Source organism: Balaenoptera musculus, chromosome 1 (genome assembly GCF_009873245.2).
Source record: "Balaenoptera musculus isolate JJ_BM4_2016_0621 chromosome 1, mBalMus1.pri.v3, whole genome shotgun sequence".
Taxonomy (NCBI): Eukaryota; Metazoa; Chordata; class Mammalia; order Artiodactyla; family Balaenopteridae; genus Balaenoptera; species Balaenoptera musculus.
In genome coordinates, this window is record NC_045785.1 from 37,681,516 (window position 1) to 37,700,174 (window position 18,659).

Genomic DNA, 18,659 nt, shown 5'->3' on the forward strand with positions numbered 1-18,659 from the left:
TAAGACAGCTAATAGCTTTAGAATGTCCAAGCACAGTGCCGGGGACATGGTGGACAAACTAAACCGTAGCTTGGAAGGGACGGAAAGAGCTGGGCGCATTAAGCTAGTCAGATTTGGAGTCTGGGTAGGGCCTAAGAGGATGGCTTCAGCGGATTGGGCCAGCCGAAGGGGGCGGGTCCAGAGGGAGGAGCCAGCCGCGTCCCGCCGCAGCCCCCAGCTTTGAATCAAGCGCGGTAGTTTCAGGCGGTGGCCAATCCTAGGACAGCATTTCCTTGCGTCAGTTGTTGCTGCGGTTCAGAGCCACGCGTCTCTCACCGATATCTGTTCTAGCCGTTGCTGGTATACACGTGCTCGGCTCTTGCGTGTCCATCCGTTACGACTGAGCGGACCGACAGAAAGTCTCAGTTAACTTCCTGAGTATCCGGCCTGGAAAGAGACTCTCGGCTACTCGCTCCGAACATGTAGAGCAGCCCCAGCTTCCCCTTCTCTGGAAGTCGCTGGCCGCCGTCCAGTCAGGAGTAGTAGTACCAAGATTCTAGTTCTTCTTACGCGACTTGCTAGAGAAGCAAAAAGTTGCTTTTTTCGAGGAAGCCAGGGAGGAAAGGTATCGCCCAGAACCAGGTGGTGCGGGTGGGGGATGTCCTTGGGCAGGACTGGGGCTGGGTCCTGGCCCTTTAAACTCGAGGGGGAGGATCCGGAAGTGGATGGGCGGGGCGAAGGGCCCTGCTATATAAGAGGGCCCAGCCGCGCGGGGTCTCCAATCTGCCATTTTCTGTCCACGAATAAGTCTCTGGCTTTCGAAATTCTCTCTGTTTTTCTCACAGACACTATCCCGTCCGCTGGTCCACCACCTCAGGCGAACGATGGCCGCAGAGTCCACAGCCACTGCCGCCATCACCGCGGAGCTGGTTTCCGCCGACAAGTAAGCTGGACCGTGGAGAGCTTGAGGCACTGGCCAGTCCGCAGGGAGGGGGTGGTGGACGGAGGCTCCCCGGGAGGGACAGACCGGAGGGTGGGAGGACTTTCCTTCTAGTGAACAACCGTCGCTGTTCGGGGAGGGCCGGACACTGGAGAAGCCCACTTCTTGCAGAGAGCCTCGCTCACTGGCAGTAACGCCGGTCGGCTGGCGCCCCCTGCCCCGCTTTTCGCGGTCGCCATCTTGCCGGGGGCAGCGGCGGCTGTCTCCATCGCCTGCCCCTCTCCTTCCTCCCCAGGCCCGGGGCTATCGGCGGGGAGGCGGGGCCCCGGCGCGGCAGTGTACCTTCACGTCCCTGCTGTCGCCGCACTCCTGGCGTGCGCCTCCGGTAGGATCCCCAAACACATCGGGAAAATAACCAACAGAGATTTGGCGCCAAAAAAAAAAAAAAAAAAAACCTGCACGAGGGAGGAGGCTGGACCGGTGGGTCGGGATGGGCGGGGTCTCTCGGGGGCGGGGTCGTGCGCTCGTGCGTTCGCTTCTTCGCCGGCTCTGGAGCAGGGGGCGGGGCCCCGAGGAGGCGGGAAAACTCCATTGTTTGGGGCTGCGGCTCCCAAGCGCCTCGGACTTCCGCTGTGGGACGCGGTGAAGCTTGTTCCCCGCGGTCTCCTCGCTCACCTGGTATTCTCCTACCCCCAGCAAGGCCCATTTCTTTTGTCTGTGGTGGAGAGCATTGTGGTTATTTTAGATTTTGGGAACGTTGGCGGGGGACTTGGCTGCTTCTGGGGGATTTTATCGGGAGGCGAAGCATCTTCTAACGCTGCGTTGAGGTCTTCACTTATAGCAGTGTTTGGTTGCTAGGAGAATGGGCAGTATTAAGCGCGATGTGTAACAGAAGGACTGGAGGGAATGATAGAAGACATGATTGCTATGAAAACGGCACAGTGCCACTCAGACATAAAGATATTTTTTGAACAGTGAAGGGAAACAGGCCGTTATTCGAAGAAACAATAAATAACCCAAATTATTAAGTGGCAGACTCTAGGTTAAACCCCAGTATTTCAAGTTTTTATTCCTTCATTACTCATCCTTTCCCCCATGCCCAAAGCTTGAGAGGAAATTGCCTGAAAATCTAATTAGCTAGTTGGAGAGAACAATAAAGGCATCATTCCTTAGTTAAGTAAGTTCCTGGGGCAATTCAGGGGTAAAGCGTTTCAGGCGTTTAAGGGGGAGGGTAAAGAAAATGTACGTGAGTTTAATAGACAACTAAGAATGCACATTATAATTCCAGTATAACCATTGAAAGAATAAAAAACATGTTTAACTTCCAAACCAGCAGAGAGAGAAAATGGAATGAGAAATAAACCACAATTCAGAGTTGATTTTGATACCGCTTTTATTGCTTAAGTGGTGACTGGTTGGGCTACAGTTTTGTCATCTGTAAAAAGCTACAATTTGGCTTCTGTCCCCTCATGCCATTAAACAACGTTGCTAAAGGTTATCAATGGTTGTCTAAATGTTAAATCAGTCTTTGTCCTTATTAGCTTTCTAAATAGTTCTAACTAGTTGTTAACGTTTTTGTTTATGTTACAAAAGAATATAGCAGTTTGTAATACAGTGGTAAGGAGGAATGAGAAAGCTTAGAAAGAGGAAGTCTTATGTGATGCATTGAATTTTACTTTAACGGTCTTATAATTTCTGAGCTACTTATTCGTACCTTTAGATGAGAGATGTCAAAGTAAAAATAAGTGGTTTAGCTCAGTAATCCTTAAAGTTCTGGGGTTTGTCGTTCCTATTTCCATAAGTGGAAGGTTCATCTGTGTTGGTGTGGGGCTTATTTTGGTGCTTAGTATTTGGCTGTTTAAAATGAGATGGATAACCTCTTGTAAGTTAGCTTTATGATGAATTAACGTCACTGTAATTAGAATATATTTGTGTGAAAGATTTAGCTAACGTACCTCTGTACCTATATATTGGTGGGGTGGAGGAGTTAGGTTCAATATATTAGCTACAATGTGTAAATGAGAAAAGAGTCTCTCTTGGTGGACCTGCAAAAAAAAAAACTATTTTCAGAAGATTTTTTTTGAAAAAAAATTTTTTTTTTTTTTTTTTTTCCCGGCTGTGCCACACGGCATTATACAATCTTAGTTCCCCCCCAGGGATCGAACCCACACCCTCTGCATTGGAAGCATGGAGTCTTAACCACTGGACCACCAGGGAAGTCCCTGACCTTGTACTCTTACGACAACTTACTCATCATCACATCCATTAACCTTGGTAATCTTCATATGCGTGTCTAAAAGTATTTTTCACTTACCAGTTTAAAAAGCTGAGGTTCAGGGAGGGACTTCCCTGGTGGTCCAGCGGTTAAGACTCTGTGCTTCTAATGTAGAGGGCCCGGGTTCAATTCCTGGTCAGGGAACTAAGATACTGAAAGCCACACAGCCTGGCCAAAAAAAAAAAAATTGGTTAAAAAAAAAAACTGAGGGGTGGTGGTGGTGGGATGAATTGGGAGATTGGGAATGACATATATACACTAACATGTATAAAATAGATAACTAATAAGAACCTGCTGTATAAAAAAAAACTGAAAAAATATATACAGAGCAATGCAGAAATAAAAAGACAAATTCACAATTATAAAAAAAATAAAAATGCCAAAAAATAGTAAGATTAATTGCAATTTTACAATTTGGGCTTTAAACATACACTGTTTCTTGGGCTATGACAGTAGGGTAAAATGACCCAGTTTGTATAAATCTTACGAGGCTTGATAAATGCACTTAATAATTGTCAGCTCATGACAAAATTAAATGACTCAGTGAATGTTAATGTCTCCTTTCATATATCTAGATGCCTTGGGACAGTTTCAATATCTGGCATATGTACTGTAGTATGATCTTATTAATAACATGTGAATCAGAGAGAAGCAAAAGTCAAGGACAAATGTAATTTTTTTGAGATGAACATTATTTTTTAACGTCTAGCTGATTACCTTTGGATGCCAATTAAACATTACACCCCCTTCAAAAAAAAAAACAGAGGTTCACCCTAAAGGTTCCACAAAAAAAATATATCTTATGTTCATCGATTGGAATACTTATTATTGTTAAGATGTTCATACTACCCAAAGAGATCTATGGATTCAACACAGTTTCTGTTAAAATGCCAATGGCATTTTTTGCGGAAGTAGAAAAATACATCCTAAAATTCATAAGAAATCTCAAGGGGTCCCAAATAGCCAAAACAGTTTCTTTTGTTTGTTTTTGGCCACGCCTCGAGGCTTGTGGGATTTTAGTTCCTTGACCAGGGATTGAACTGGGGTCCTAACCACTGGACCGCCAGGAAATTCCCTGCCAAAACAGTTTTGAAAAAGAACAAAGTGTTGGTCTCACTTCCTGATTTCAAAACACTGTGCTACTGGCATAAAGATAGACAAATAGAACAATGGAATGTAATAGAAAGCCCAAAAATAAATCCTTGCATATGGTCAAATGATCTTTGATAAGGATGCCAAGACCACTCAATGAAGAAAGGACATTCTTTTTTTTTTTTTCTTTTTAAATTTATTTAATTTATTTATTTATGGCTGCATTGGATCTTTGTTGCTGCACGCAGGCTTTCTCTGGTCGCTGTGCTCATTCAGGGGCTACTCCTTGTTGCGGTGGGCGGGCTTCTCATTGCGGTGGCTTCTCTTGTTGCGGGGCACGGGCTCTAGGTGTGCGGGCTTAGTTGTTCCGTGGCATGTGGGATCTTTCCGGACCAGGGCTCGAAGCCATGTCCCCTGCATTGGCAGGTGGATTCTTAACCACTGGGCCACCAGGGAAGTCCCAGGATATTCTTTTCAACAAATGGTGTTGGGAAAACAGGATATGCACATGCAGGAGAATGAAGTTAGATCCTTATTTTACACCGTATACAAAAATGAGCTGAAAATGGATTAAGGACCTAAATGTAAGACCTGAAACTATAAATCTCCCAGAAGAAAGCATAAGGTAAAAGCTCCATGGGAATTCCCTGACAGTCCAGTGGTTAGCACTTGGCGCTTTCATTTCCATGGCCCAGGTTCAGTCCCTGGTTGGGGAACTAAGATCCTGCAAGCCTCTCAGCCTGGCAAAAAAAAAAAAAAATTCCCTGCCAGTTTTTCAGTACATTTTATTGAAGTACGGCATACTACAAAATGCACAAATGGTAAATGTACAGTTGAGTGAATTTTCACAAAGGGAAATTAGAAACAAAACATTATATGGAAACCTCCCCCCCAGCCTTTTTAGTCATACTCCTCCCATCAAGCCTAGCTCTTCTGACTTCTAACATTACAGTGTCATAGGTGGATGTTGAACTTGTATTTATTTGTAAGGGTACCATAAAACTTTATAGGGAGGGACTTCCCTGGCGGTCCAGTGGTTAAGACTCCGCGCTTCCACTTCAGGGGGCGCAGGTTCGATCCTTGGTGGGGGAACTAAGATCCTGCGTGCTGTGTGGCACAGCCAAAAAAAACCCAAAAAACTTTATAGGGGGGGATGGTAGATGATGCTAAATTTCTATGATGACTGAGAGCCAGGAAAACTGGGTTCTGTTTCTGGCTGCTGCGGTGGACCTCAGTTTTCCCATTTGTTAAATGGTGGCAGTAGTGGGGAGATTCTACAAGGAAATTTTCTTTCAGGAAAATTTTGTGAAGCAGTTTTCTTTCCTCCTACTTATTGGCATATTTTCCCTATATTTATTGAACATTTGTCTTATCTAGTAGAGGCGCTGTGGTTAAGGAGACAGAAAAGATCTCTGCTTTCAAATGGAGCTTCGACTACTGGGATAGAGACCATGAATATATAGATTAGAGAATATCAGTGATAAAGTGCTATGCAAATAATTACCCTAGTTTTAAGGTGATGTGAGGTAACTGGGTGGTTATTTATTTTTAATTAATTAATTAATTTACTTATGTATTTTTGGCTGCACTGGGTCTTCGTTGCTGCGCACGGGCTTTCTCTAGTTGCAAAGAGTAGGGGCTACTCTTCCGTTGCGGGGCGTGGCTTCTTACTGCGGTGGCTTCTCTTTGCGGAGCATGGGCTCTAGGCACACGGGCTTCAGTAGTTTTGGCACACAGGCTTCAGTAGTTGTGGCTTGTGGGCTCTAGAGCGCAGGCTCAGTAGTTCTGGCACACGGACTCAGTAGTGGTGGCTCACAGGCTCTTGAGCGCAGGCTCAGTAGTTGTGGCGCACGGGCTTAGTTGTTCTGCGGCATGTGGGATCTTCCCGGACCAAGGCTCGAACCCGTGTCCCCTGCATTTGCAGGCGGATTCTTAACCACTGCACCATCAGGGAAGCCCTGGGTGGTTATTTTAGATTGGGCTATCAGGGATGGCCACAATGAGATGAATGACAAGGGGCCAGCTATATGAAGTTTCTAACAGGGAAACTTCGTTCATGGAAATAGGGATAGCAGAGAATGTGGATACAGAGGCAAGCAGGTTGGTAGTTTTGGTGGTTGAGGAAGGGAGACTTCCTGTCTAATGGTTTCTATTTGCTCAATGAGGTGTGAAGCAAGATCTGCTTAGAAGTAAGGCAGAATGGAGTAGGGTGTAGGAGATTTGAGGAGAGATAGTAATTTTGGAGACTTGGAAGACATATTCTAGGGAATGTGGTAGGATTGCCAATGTTGTCCTTGTTTCAGATTTGGGGCCAAAAATTTAAAGAGTGCAGTCAATGCTGTTGTTTCTTAAATGTTCATTCAGCTTCTCTGCTGTAGCAGGCACAGAATAGACAGCTAGAGGGTTAAGACCTCTTGTGGAACTTAAAAGTTTGCCAGAAGAAAAGCCTTCTTCACAGGCTGAGGGTTTATGTTAAAGAAAAAAAAATCTTTAAGATAAAACAACTGGAGATTTGTGGGGGTTTTTTTCATGTCTGGTTGTCTGCCAGCAACTACCTATTTGGCCTCTTGGTGCTTCCTTTCCTTCCCCTTAGATAGCACCATCTCTGCATTCAAACGTCCCAAGATGGATGCTTTTAAAAACATTTTCTCTGATATGTGCGTTCAGTTGCTTTCTTTGCTTCTTCCCTTCATAGCCAGGCTTCTTTAGATAAGAGTCTGCATTTCTGGTGTCCATTTTTTTCCCCGTTCTGTTTGCTTAATCATTTAACAAATGTGTTCAATATATATTTTAATATGTTAGGTTTTAGAGATACAAAGATGAATAAGGTATCAGTTGCTGGTCATCAGATCACAATCTAATTGGACAGGTGTGTTCTGAGAATATACACATTTGTTCAGCCTGTCTCGATCTGGCTTCTTCATGTCATTTAAACAACATTGCTAAAGATGATCATGGATTGTCTAAATGCTAAAATAGTCCTTATTCTTAGCTTTCTAATGAGTTCTTTTTGCTGCCTTTTTGGCACCTCTGTGCTACCTCTGATACCAGACACTCCCTCCTTAATTTTGTCTTCTTTTGATGCTGCCTCCTTTTCTTCCTATCTTTCTGTTCTTTCATTGTTAATGATTGCTAGAATCTGTTGATTCCTTATGTGCCAAGCATTGAACTAAGCACTTTGTGAACTTTCTCATTTGATTTTTGAAACAGATCTTGTGAGATAGGTACTGTTAATAGTTGAGGAAACTGAGGTACTTCACATGGTAAGTGGCAAAGTCACTTGTCGTTAATCCTACCCTAGTGATTCAGAATTGGTCACTTTAACAAATATTGATTAGATACCAGGCTTTGTGCTTGGTGCTAGGATACAGTTTAGGATAAGATAGACATGGTTTCTTAGATCTTAATCCTGATGGGGAATACAGAAAGTCAGTAGGCAGTTGGAGTACAGAATGAGTTATGATGGGGTCGTGTAACTGGGTAAGTTACTTCTCTGGAAAATAGGATATTGCCACCTGCCACAAGGTTTTTTGTGAGAGGATTAAATGAGAATATAGTAGGCACTGCTATGTCTGACAGATGTTTGCTCTGAATTGCCTATTGAATGTTATCCATTTATTTATTTATTATTTTAAAAATATTATTTATTTGGCTGCGCCGGGTCTTAGTTGCGGCAGGCAGGATCTTTAGTTGCGGCATGTGGGATATAGTTCCTTGACCAGGGATCAAACCCAGGTCCCCTGCGTTGGGAGCCCAGAGTCTTAGCCACTGGACCACCAGGGAATTCCCTGAATGCTATCCATTTAGGTGTTCCATAAGCACCTCAAAACCAACTCAGTATGTACCCCCCAATTTTTACTAATAATCTTGCTCTTGTACCTTATTTTGGTTGGATAGCGCTCAGTTTCCCAATCCCAGAAATAAAAATTCTAGATTCCCCCTCCTCCTTTTTCAATTTCTAAACAGTTACCAATATTTAGCAGTTCGGTAATCTGTAACAACAGGGCTTAGAAATGTAAAGCTTAGAGGGCCAGATAGGAAAAAGTGAAGTGGTGGTGGGGATTGAAGTGAATTCTCCCTTAAAGGGCTAGGTCACTGTTCAACTTCAGCTGATTGGGGAGAATGTATGCCATAGTGGCAGATATTTCCAATATTTAAAGAATATTGTAATTATTTCTTTGACTAGGAAATACATTCCTGGTTCAAAATCCAGAAGGGGAAGTACACAGTGAAATGTCCCTCCAACCCTTATTCCCTAATCACATAGGTTTTCTCCTCAGAGTCCACCAGTGTTAGTAATTTATTATGTATCCCTCAATGATACCTTATGCATATACGAGCAGATTGTATGTAGTTATTAATTCTATATTATTGTGTAAATGGTAGCACACTTGACACTTTCTGAGCACTTAGCAGTATATCTTGGAGAGGATTCCTCATTAGGGCATAGTTTCTTTCTTTTCCTTTTTTTTTTAACGGCTGCATTGTATTCTATTTTGTGGCTGTCTCATAATGAGTTTCCTATTGATGGACATTTGAATTCTTTCCAGAATTTAATTGTTACAAATTGTGCTGTAGTGAATAACCTTGTAACCATGGACTCATATATCTATAGGATAAATTTCTACAAGTGGAACTGCTGGATCAAAGAGTGTTCATTTGTTGTTTTTGATCGATATTGTCAAATAGACCTTCATAGAAGTTTTGTGAATTTAAACTTATATTAGCAATATATGCGAACACCTGTTACTCTTACATTCTTGTCTTTGACGATTTGATGGGTAAAAAATGCTTTCTCACTGTAATTTTGTGTTTCTCTGAAGAATCAGTGTGAGCATGTATTCAAATGTTTGAGCTATTTGTGTTTCATTTTCTGTGAATGTGTTTATATCCTTTAATCTTTTACTGTTGGACCTTTTTTCCTGTTGATTTAATATTCTGTATATATTCACTAAGTTAACCTTTTGTGAAATGAACTAGATGGAGTAGAATTTATCAGTCTTACATGATTTCTGAATATAAAAGGCCTTCTCCTGATGAGTTACAATGTAATTTGCCTGTGGTTTTCTTTAATACTTTTCTGGTTTCAGAGTTTACATAATGATTTTTCAAGAGAAGCAGAAATCCAGATTTTTATGTGGTATCTTAATAGTTTTAAATGTAGTAACTACCATAATTAACATTAAAAAAATAATTGTGGATAAACATGTCTATGGCTCAGATAGGACATGAACATCAGTTTATAATTTTTTTTCTAACCTGGTGTTTGTTACAGTGTGGTCCCCAAACCAGCAGTAGCAGCATCACCTAGAAAGTTGTTAGAAATGCAAATTCCTGGACCTCATAATAGACCTACTGAACCAGAACTCTAGGGTTGGGGCTTAACAGCGTGAGCTCCAAGTGATTCGTGTAGATTGAAGTTTGAGAACCACTGCTTTAATCCATCTTTTGTTCTGACTATGCTAGTACATGCCCTTTTTGTCTAGGCTACTAAATAAGAACGGAAGTAAGTTCATCACTGCTGAGTGCTTTACAGTGCTATTTAATAGTATCTTCAACTGATATCCTTTTTTCCTCATTTTATCCACTTCAAACTTTTGTACCACTGAGTATATAAAAGGTAAATTTGATCATATTACACCTTCAGTGCCTCAACTTAAGGATAAAAATTTAAGGCCTTAGGTTGGCATCAAAACTGAACGATCTGGGACTTCCCTGGTAGTCCAGTGGTTAAAACTTTGCCTTCCAGTGCAGGGGGCATGGGTTCAGTCCCTCATCGGGGAACTAAGATCCCACGTGCTGCACAGTGCGGCCAAAAATTCAAAACAACAACGACAACAACAAAACCTTAAGAAAAAACCTAAATGATGTGGTTCCAGCCTTGCTCCTAGGAAGTGGGGACATGGAAAGTGGGGTGAAGGAAAGTTACAATGGTAAAGTCCAGGGAATTCCCTGGCGGCCCAGTGGTTAGTACTCCGCACTTCCACTACAGGGGGCACGGGTTTGATCCTTTGTAGGGGAAGATCCCGCATGCTGTGGGGCGCGGCCAAAAAAAAAAAGTAAATTCCAGTCTTGGAATTTACATTATAGTTTAAGGAGGTATTCTCCAAAGTAGAGAGGAATTAAGTTTTAATAACGATACAGAGATTGACACTATGACAGTTGCCTTGTTTATGACATTATCAAGGAGCTTTTCCAAAACAAACATGGATTCTATCTCAAGTTTAACAAATAAAATCTCTAAGGGTGCAACCCAGGCATCTATCTTTTGGATAAGCTTTCTAGTGAATTAATTATTATGCTCACCTCCGGTTAAGAACCATGGTCACATCAAAATGGGGAAGTTACATGGAAGTACGTGTGAGCTCAATATAAAATTTAAAACTTTCAACTAGAATAACAACAAAATTGAAAATGGCAACCTTACAAAACAGAGATCTAAATCAGTAGAGGTATTCAAAGAAAGACTACTAGGTTAGCATTTGCCAGGCATGTTGTGTACTGAGTAAGGAGCAGAATTAAGTAACTTTCAATTCTAATATTTTAATCAAATGCAAAAAACCTGAAGATAACATTATCAGGACTCCATGGTTTAAATTACAGACTGGCTGATGGGAGTTATTTATTCTAGACCCTGTGTGATTTCCAAGGATTGTTTTGCCTATTCCTTTTCTGGGTTGTTCTTTCCCGGGTCTCAGTAGTTTTCTTATGCATAAGTTGATCAGCACTTAAACAAAGACTGGGGGGAAGCGTCTACAGATCTCTGAAGCTTGCTTTGTCTACAGCTCTCTCTCTAGTCTGTCCTGTAAATTCTAGCTACCTAGGCCACCCCAAACCTCAAATTCTGTCTTCTCAATTCTGTGAGATGGACTTTGTTCAGGGTCCTTCTCTGTCCTGTGGACAAATCTCTCCAGATAGTAACCTGGGGATACTCATAGGACTCACCTCATTTGTTTCCCTTCTCTCAGATTACTGTCTTGTGCTACTAGTGTAAAACTGGTGTTTCGTGTATTTTGGCTGTTTTTTTTTTTTTTTTTTTTTTTAGTAGTTTGAGTTGTTTGAATCTGGTGCCTGTTAACTTGCATTATGGCTAACCGTGAAAGTTTAATAGTATTGCACTTCATCTGTCACCTATGTGGGGTGCAAAACATTTTGTGTATTATTGTTGCTACTGGTGCCTGAATGTAGCATGTATGTACAGTGTTAACGTGTTTGTTTTTAGTACTCATACTCTGGACGTTTGTGTTACTACCACTTTTTGTGTGCCACAGACTGGTATTGGTTTGTGAACTGTTTGTTACTGGTCTACAAAGATATAAGTATAGGGAATTCCCTGGTGGTCCAGTGGTTAGGACTCCACGCTTTCACTGCTATGGCCCCTGGTTCAGTCCCTGGTTGGGGAACTAAGATCGCACAAACCATGCTGTGTATATGTATAAAAATTGGGAGTAAGCATTTGGGAACAAAGAAATTTTTTAAAAAATTTATTTATTTATTTTTGGCTGCTTTGGGTCTTCATTGCTGTGCGCAGGCTTTTCTTTAGTTGCGGTGAGCGGGGGGCCACTCTTCTTGGGAACAAAGAAGTTTGATGTTACTCTGACATTTCTGTTAATACTTTGTAAAAACCCATGTCTTACACATTGAAATTAAAAGTCTGGTCCTTCAATCACAGGTAATTTGAGAAGCTCTGTGCTAGAATTTGGCCAGAATAATCCCTTAGTTAAACTATTTGAACATAATTAGCTATGACAGGAGGTGTTTAGGAGATATGGATCCAAGGCCATTCCAGCGTTCTGGTCAGATCATCGGCTTGCTTACCTTGCAGCTGAAAGCATTTAAATTGTGCTTCATTTCTGTCACCCTGTGAAGTCTCTGATTATTTTCAACCCCATTTCCCTGCCTCCCCTCCCCCCAGGGCTTTTCATCAAATTTGTAGACCAGTATAACATTCTCAAAAGGATTAGGAGTTAGGAGCAAAGATTTTGGATCCTGCTGAAAGTAACTGACAACTTTTCATCTCTAAAGCATTTTCTAGGACTCAGACTCCAATATAGTTAGTCCCTGCCTGTCATTTAATCTCTTCTGCCTTTCTCAAGTTGTCCCCTCTGCTTTTTTTTTTTTTAGCGGTGCCCTGCGCCTTGTGGGATTTTAGTTCCCCAACCCAGGCCTTCGGCAGTGAGAGTGAGGAGTCCTAACCACTGGACCGCCAGGGAATTCCCTGTCTCCTCTGCTTTAACTTTTGTTGGAGACTGTGTCCGATGCTTAGCATATAATGGACTAAAATGTCTATTGAATTTAATTTTTTGAATTAGTATATTTATTTATTGAATTGAGCAAGCTATTTTTTAATTGTTCATTTGTTTCGTCCATACTGTGTATATTGCACTGCTATTTTAATAAATTTGTTATCGCTAAACAGGAAGAAAGTCCAGGTGTGAAAAATTAGTTGACTCAGTTCTATTTATATGTATGTTTTAACCTTTGGAGGAGTTTTCAGTAATGTCTATATAGGAAAGCCTTTTTCTCTCCTACAGCTTCTTGTGTTCTCTCATACTTCTATGTTTCTTGCTGTACATACTTCAATTCTAATTTATTGCTCCTGAGGTGTTAGTACTCAGTAGCAAAGTTTCCTGTTTTCCCACTGTTCTTTCTTTTTTCCATTTCACCACAGCTAACAGCATTCTCAGCTCTCATGGTGTGCTTTGGGGGCACATTTATAAATGATGTATGTCTTCACGTAGCTGAATGTTGCCTTTGGCATACAGGTGAAAACTGATGATGGGGCAGGTAAAAGAGACAAGGATTTAAATTAATACCAAGTGAATGGTGTCAATATATAGGGTTCCTAAGTAATAACTTAAGTCGACTCTCTCTTGAAACCTACCTAAGGTATAACTTTATTGTAAAGAAAGGGTAAATTCTTTCCCATTATTTATCAATTTTCAAAATAATGCAGTGGTCTCCTATCAGTCTCTAAAAATGACTAACGAGTTTTTTGTTTTTTGTTTGTGTCATTGTGAACTCATGGATTTAAACACATTTGGAGTTTTTCAATCAATTGTAATTATTATCTTTAAAAATTTTTTTAATTTTATATTGGAGTATAGTTGATTAACAATGTTGTGTTGGTTTCAGGTGTACAGCAAAGTGATTCAGTTATACATATACATGTATCTATTGTTTTTCAAGTTCTTTTCCCATTTAGGTTATTACAGTATATTGAGCAGAGTTCCCTGTGCTATACAGTAGGTCCTTGTTGGTTATGCAGTTATTATCTTTGTTGATGCTCATATTGTCCCTTCTTCTGGCCAGTGAGATTTTATTGGGGTTGGCTCCTAAGTGTGCTTTTGTAATATTTTTGTAAATATGAAACATCAAGTTTATAGAAAAGTGAAAAAATAGTACAAAGAACTCTTCCCATGCTTTACCCTGGATTCCCACCTTTCCTTTATAATTCCTTTTAGCATGACCATAAGTAGATATGACCCTAAATAATACTAGATATAGTTTTGTTGCTTTCTGGCATGAAATTGTCCCAGATTCACCTATGTACTTCCCCTGCCCTGGCTTAGAATCAATTATTTCTCAATGGAGTCTTGGTTATTTTTAGTGGGAAATGGATTTTCAGGAGCACAGTCTAGGTGCTAGGGGGGTTACTCATTGCTCCTGAGTTGGTCATTATTTTTAGACTTTATTAGTAAACACAACTATGAAATATTTTTAAGATATTTATTAGTACTTTTCAAAAAAATGAATGTTCTGGGAAACTGCTTCTTCCTTTTAAAAAAAAAAAAACTTATTTTTAGTGAGCAGTTGCAGAATGTGAGATTTTCAGGATTGCACATACTGGGTTATAACAAATACTGCATTCTCTTCTGTCTGATCATAAACTCAAATCTAGGATATAACTGTCTTGTTCACTGTAGTATACTTCATGTGTAGCAAATAAGCATACAACGGTTATTTGAATGAGTAAGGATTAAATTTGATAATGTAAATAAATATTATGTAAAACCTTAATATTTTGAGAATTTAATAAATCGCTCTTTTTTTAATAAATTTATTTATTTTTATTTTTGGCTGCGTTGGGTCTTTGTTGCAGCGCGCGGGCTTCTCATTGCGGTGGCTTCTCTTGTTAGGGAGCACAGGCTCTAGGCACGTGGGCTCAGGAGCTGTGGCTCGCGGGCTCTAGAGCACAGGCTCAGTAGCTGTGACACACGGGCTTAGTTGCTCCGCGGCATGTGGGATCTTCTCGGACCAGGGCTAGAACCCGTGTCCCCTGCATTGGCAGGCGGATTCTTAACCACTGAGCCACCAAGTAAGTCCCCTAAATCGCTCTTTTTATGGCTTTATATTTTCTTTTTTATAAAGTTTATTTATTTTTGGCTGCATTGGGTCTTCGTTGCTGCGCGTGAGCTTTCTCTAATTGCGGCAAGCGGGGGCTACTCTTCATTGTGGTGTGCGGGCTTCTCATTGTGGTGGCTTCTCTTGTTGTGGAGCACGGGCTCTAGGCGCGCGGACTTCAGTAGTTGTGGCACGAGGGCTCAGTAGTTGTGGCATGAGGGCTCAGTAGTTGTGGCTCACGGGCTCTAGAGCGCAGGCTCAGTAGTTGTGGCGCACGGGCTTAGCTGCTCCGTGGCATGTGGCATCTTCCTGGATCAGGGCTCGAACCCGTGTCCCCTGCATTGGCAGGCGGATTCTTAACCACTGCACCACCAGGGAAGTCCCCATATTTTCTTAATTTGTTTAATTTCTAGTCTTAAAATAGCCTTCATTTTTACTTTTTTCCCCTTAATTTTTTATTGCAGAATTGAAGAAGATGTCCCTGCTCCTTCTACCTCTACAGATAAAGTGGAGAGGTAAGATTATTTACATGGTACAATTAGATTTATATCTGGAACATAGACTAAGAGCTATGTAACTTGAGGGCAGTTTTTTTTTATTATTTTCAATAGGTAACGAATAAGACTGAATGTTAAAGTACCTGTCTAATTTAAAGTATGGAGTCCTGACAATGATGTCGTCAGGTTTTTTTGTATTTGATTAAAATATTAGAATTGAAAAAATTGTTTAATTCTTCTTCTTACTTAGTACCCAACATGCCTGGCAAATGCTAACTTATTTTTCTGTTGTTGTTATGGCATGCAGGCTCAGTAGTTGTGGCTCGCGGGCTCTAGAGCGCAGACTCAGTAGCTGCGGTGCATGGGCTCAGTTTCTCTGCAGCATGTGGGAATCTTGCCAGACCAGGGCTCGAACCCATGGTCCCCTGCATTGGCAGGCGGATTCTTAACCACTGTGCCACCAGGGAAGTCCCTAACTTATTCTTTTCTTAAAAAATATTTTTTGGGCTTCCCTGGTGGCGCAGTGGTTGAGAGTCTGCCTGCTAATGCAGGGGACGGGTTCGAGCCCTGGTCTGGGAGGATCCCACATGCCGCGGAGCGACTGGGCCCGTGAGCCACAACTGCTGAGCCTGTGCGTCTGGAGCTTGTGCTCCGCAACGAGAGAGGCTGCGATGGTGAGAGGCCCGCGCACCGCGATGAAGAGTGGCCCCCGCTTGCCGCAACTGGAGAAGGCTCTCGCACAGAAACGAAGACCCAACGCAGCCAAAATTAAATAGATAAATTAACTAAAAAAATATATATATATTTTTTTAATTTATTTATTGGCTGTGTCGGATCTTAATTGCAGCGCAGACCTCTCTCTAGTTGTGGCGCACGGGCTCTCTAGTTGTGGCACATGGGCTTATTTGCCCCACAGCATGTGGGATCTTAGTTCCCCGACCAGGGATCGAGCCCACGTCCCCTGCACTGGAAGGCAGATTCGTAACCACTGGACCAGCAGGGAAGTCCCTAACTTATTCTTTCTTTGAATACTTCTACTGATTTAGATCTCTGTTTTGTAAGGTTGCCATTTTCAATTTTGTTGTTATTCTGGTTGAAAGTTTTAAATTTTATATTGAGCTCACACGTACTTCCATGTAACTTCCCCATCTGGATGTGACCGTGGTTTTTAACCAGAGGTAAGCATAATAATTAATTAACTAGAAAGCTTATCCAAAAGGTAAATGCCTGGGTTGCATTCCTACAGATTTCATTTGTTGAGTGTATGAGTGTTTTGGAAAAGCTTCCTGTTAAATCTTAAGCTCACTTAGGTTGAAAATTACTGTTCTAAATTCTGTTTAATCCTTTATGCAAAATATCTGCACCTTTTTTTTTTTAAGAGTAAGTTTTTCATTTGTTTCATCATTTCACAGTGTGGTCTTAAATTCCATTGTTATTTTGGTTATTTAAACCGTGTCTTTTATAAATACTACCTACTGATTTGTGAGTCAGTCTCGTTTTTGGGTGGAAGGAGTACTGCTCAGGATCGGTCCTAAACACACATTTGCATAACCTTTTTAGAGTCTTGGTATATACCGTAGTATTAAATTTCTGGACTGAGAATAGGGTATAAATGTAGCTAGGCTACGTGACCCCTGGAACACTGCTGATATGTGATTATTTATATTCTAAGCATTGATGATCTTTTGAGGAGCATGATAATCTGATTCTCAGAGAAACTTGGAAGGATGGTTGGAAAAAACATGACTAGTCTCATAAATTTGTAACAGCTGATCTGAAATGGTTATTTAGTACTGCCTGGCAACTATAGCATGTTTCCCTGGCCAAGTTGTTCTCTCATTCTGCTGAGTAACTTCTTAACATTCAGTACCGTCATCTGTCTTCTTGCTCTTACTTGATGATTTTACTTTTTAAAAAAATTTGATTGGGGACTTCCTGGTGGCGCAGTGGTTAAGAATCCGCCTGCCAACGCAGGGGACACGGGTTCGAGCCCTGGTCCGGGAAAATCCCACATGCTGTGGAGCAACTAAGCCCGTGTGCCACAACTACTGAGCCGGCGCTCTAGAGCCCGCGAGCCACAACTACTGAGCCTGCGTGCCACAACTACTGAAGCCCACGTGGCTGAGCCCATGCTCTGCAACAAGAGGCCACTGCCATGAGAAGCCCATGCACCGCAACGAAGAAGTTGCCTGCATGCAACTTCTGAGAAAGCCTGCATGCAGCAGTGAAGACCCAGTGCAACCAAAAATAAATAAATAAAATAAATAAATTTATAAAAAATTTGATTGTTCAGTAATAAGCAGTAGGAAGAGGAATTTCTTAATCACTCTATCTTAAATCTGTACCCACACATTCTTTTTTTTTTTTTCTTTTTATTTGTTTGCTCTCGGCCTTAGTTGCAGCCGGCGGGCTCCTTAGTTGCGGTATGCGAACTCTTAGTTGCGGTACGCATGTGGGATCTAGTTCCCTGACCAGGGATCGAACCCGGGCCCCCTGCATTGGCTGCACGGAGTCTTATCCACTGCGCCAACAGGGAAGTCCCACATTCTTTTCTTTTGGATGTTGGTCCATGCTCTTATTCAGAGGTTCTCAAGGTGCAGTCTGTATGCCCCTGGGATCCCCAAGACCCTTTCAGAGATTCCACAAGGTCAAAATTTTTCGTAATTGGTAGACCATTTGCCGTTTTCACTGGTTGACATTGGCACTAACGGTGCAAAAGCAATGGTGGGTAAACCTGCTGGCCCTTTATTTAACATAGGTCAAGGCAGTACAAGTAGTTCACTCCCAGTTTCACTTCTGTTGCTTCCATGATGAAGCAATAGAAACTAACAAATTTATTCTCAGTCCTTCACTACATGGTTTTAGAATATTCTGTGTGACAAAATGGGAAATAGGAATGCTAATTCTGCACCCTGAAGTAGGTAGGTAAGATGGTTGTCTTTAGGAAAAGCATTTGTGTGACTGTTTGAATTAAGAATTAAATTTTTCGTGGAATTCTGGATTTGAAAGGATGACCAACAGACTGATTACTCAGACTTGGGTATTTGGCAGACAGTTTCTCAAAAATTAATAAAGTGAGGCTGTCACTTTAAGGGAAGCAACTGAGAATATCTGTTGTCAGTGATAGAATTTGAGCTTTCAAATGAAAATTAAGATCTTAGAAGTTGTATTGACTGCCTGAGCCTGACTCATGTAGTCCCAGTATTTCAAGACTCTTCTGATGAAATTGGTGGTTGTTGTTGTTGTTTTATATTGTGGTGTAATGCACATAACATAAAATTTACCATCATAGGGACTTCCCTGGTGGTCCAGTGGTTAAGAATCCGCTTTCTGATGCAGGGGACTCGGGTTCGATCCCTGGTCGGGGAACTAAGATCCCACATGCCACGGGGCAACGAAGTCCATGCGCTCTAGAGCCCGCGCTCTGCAGCGAAGATCCTGCGTGCCACAACTAAGACCTGATGCAGCCTAATAAATAAATAAATATTAAAAAAATTACCATCATAACCATTTTTAAATGTACAGTTCAGTA

At 41.6% G+C, this 18,659-nt stretch overlaps 1 protein-coding gene and 1 non-coding gene across 6 annotated transcripts in view; both read left to right on the plus strand.

The window, feature by feature from the left end:
* The first annotated feature begins 332 nt into the window (after positions 1-332).
* Positions 333-18,659, plus strand: part of LOC118898362 (nuclear autoantigenic sperm protein) — a 35,891-nt gene continuing 17,564 nt past the window's right edge. Inside the window, exons 1-3 of one of the 5 annotated variants that reach the window (XM_036858704.1) lie at positions 333-604; positions 825-922; positions 15,095-15,145. In XM_036858704.1, coding sequence (XP_036714599.1) covers positions 864-922; positions 15,095-15,145 — 110 coding nt within the window. In that variant the 5' untranslated portion in view covers positions 333-604; positions 825-863. Of the gene's footprint in view, positions 605-746; positions 923-15,094; positions 15,146-18,659 lie in introns of those variants that run through there. The other 4 variants (XM_036858680.1, XM_036858671.1, XM_036858698.1 and 1 more) reach the window with 4 other exon arrangements.
* TRNAR-UCU lies at positions 3,266-3,338 on the plus strand. Its single transcript has one exon. It is a non-coding gene; the product is annotated as a tRNA-Arg (tRNA).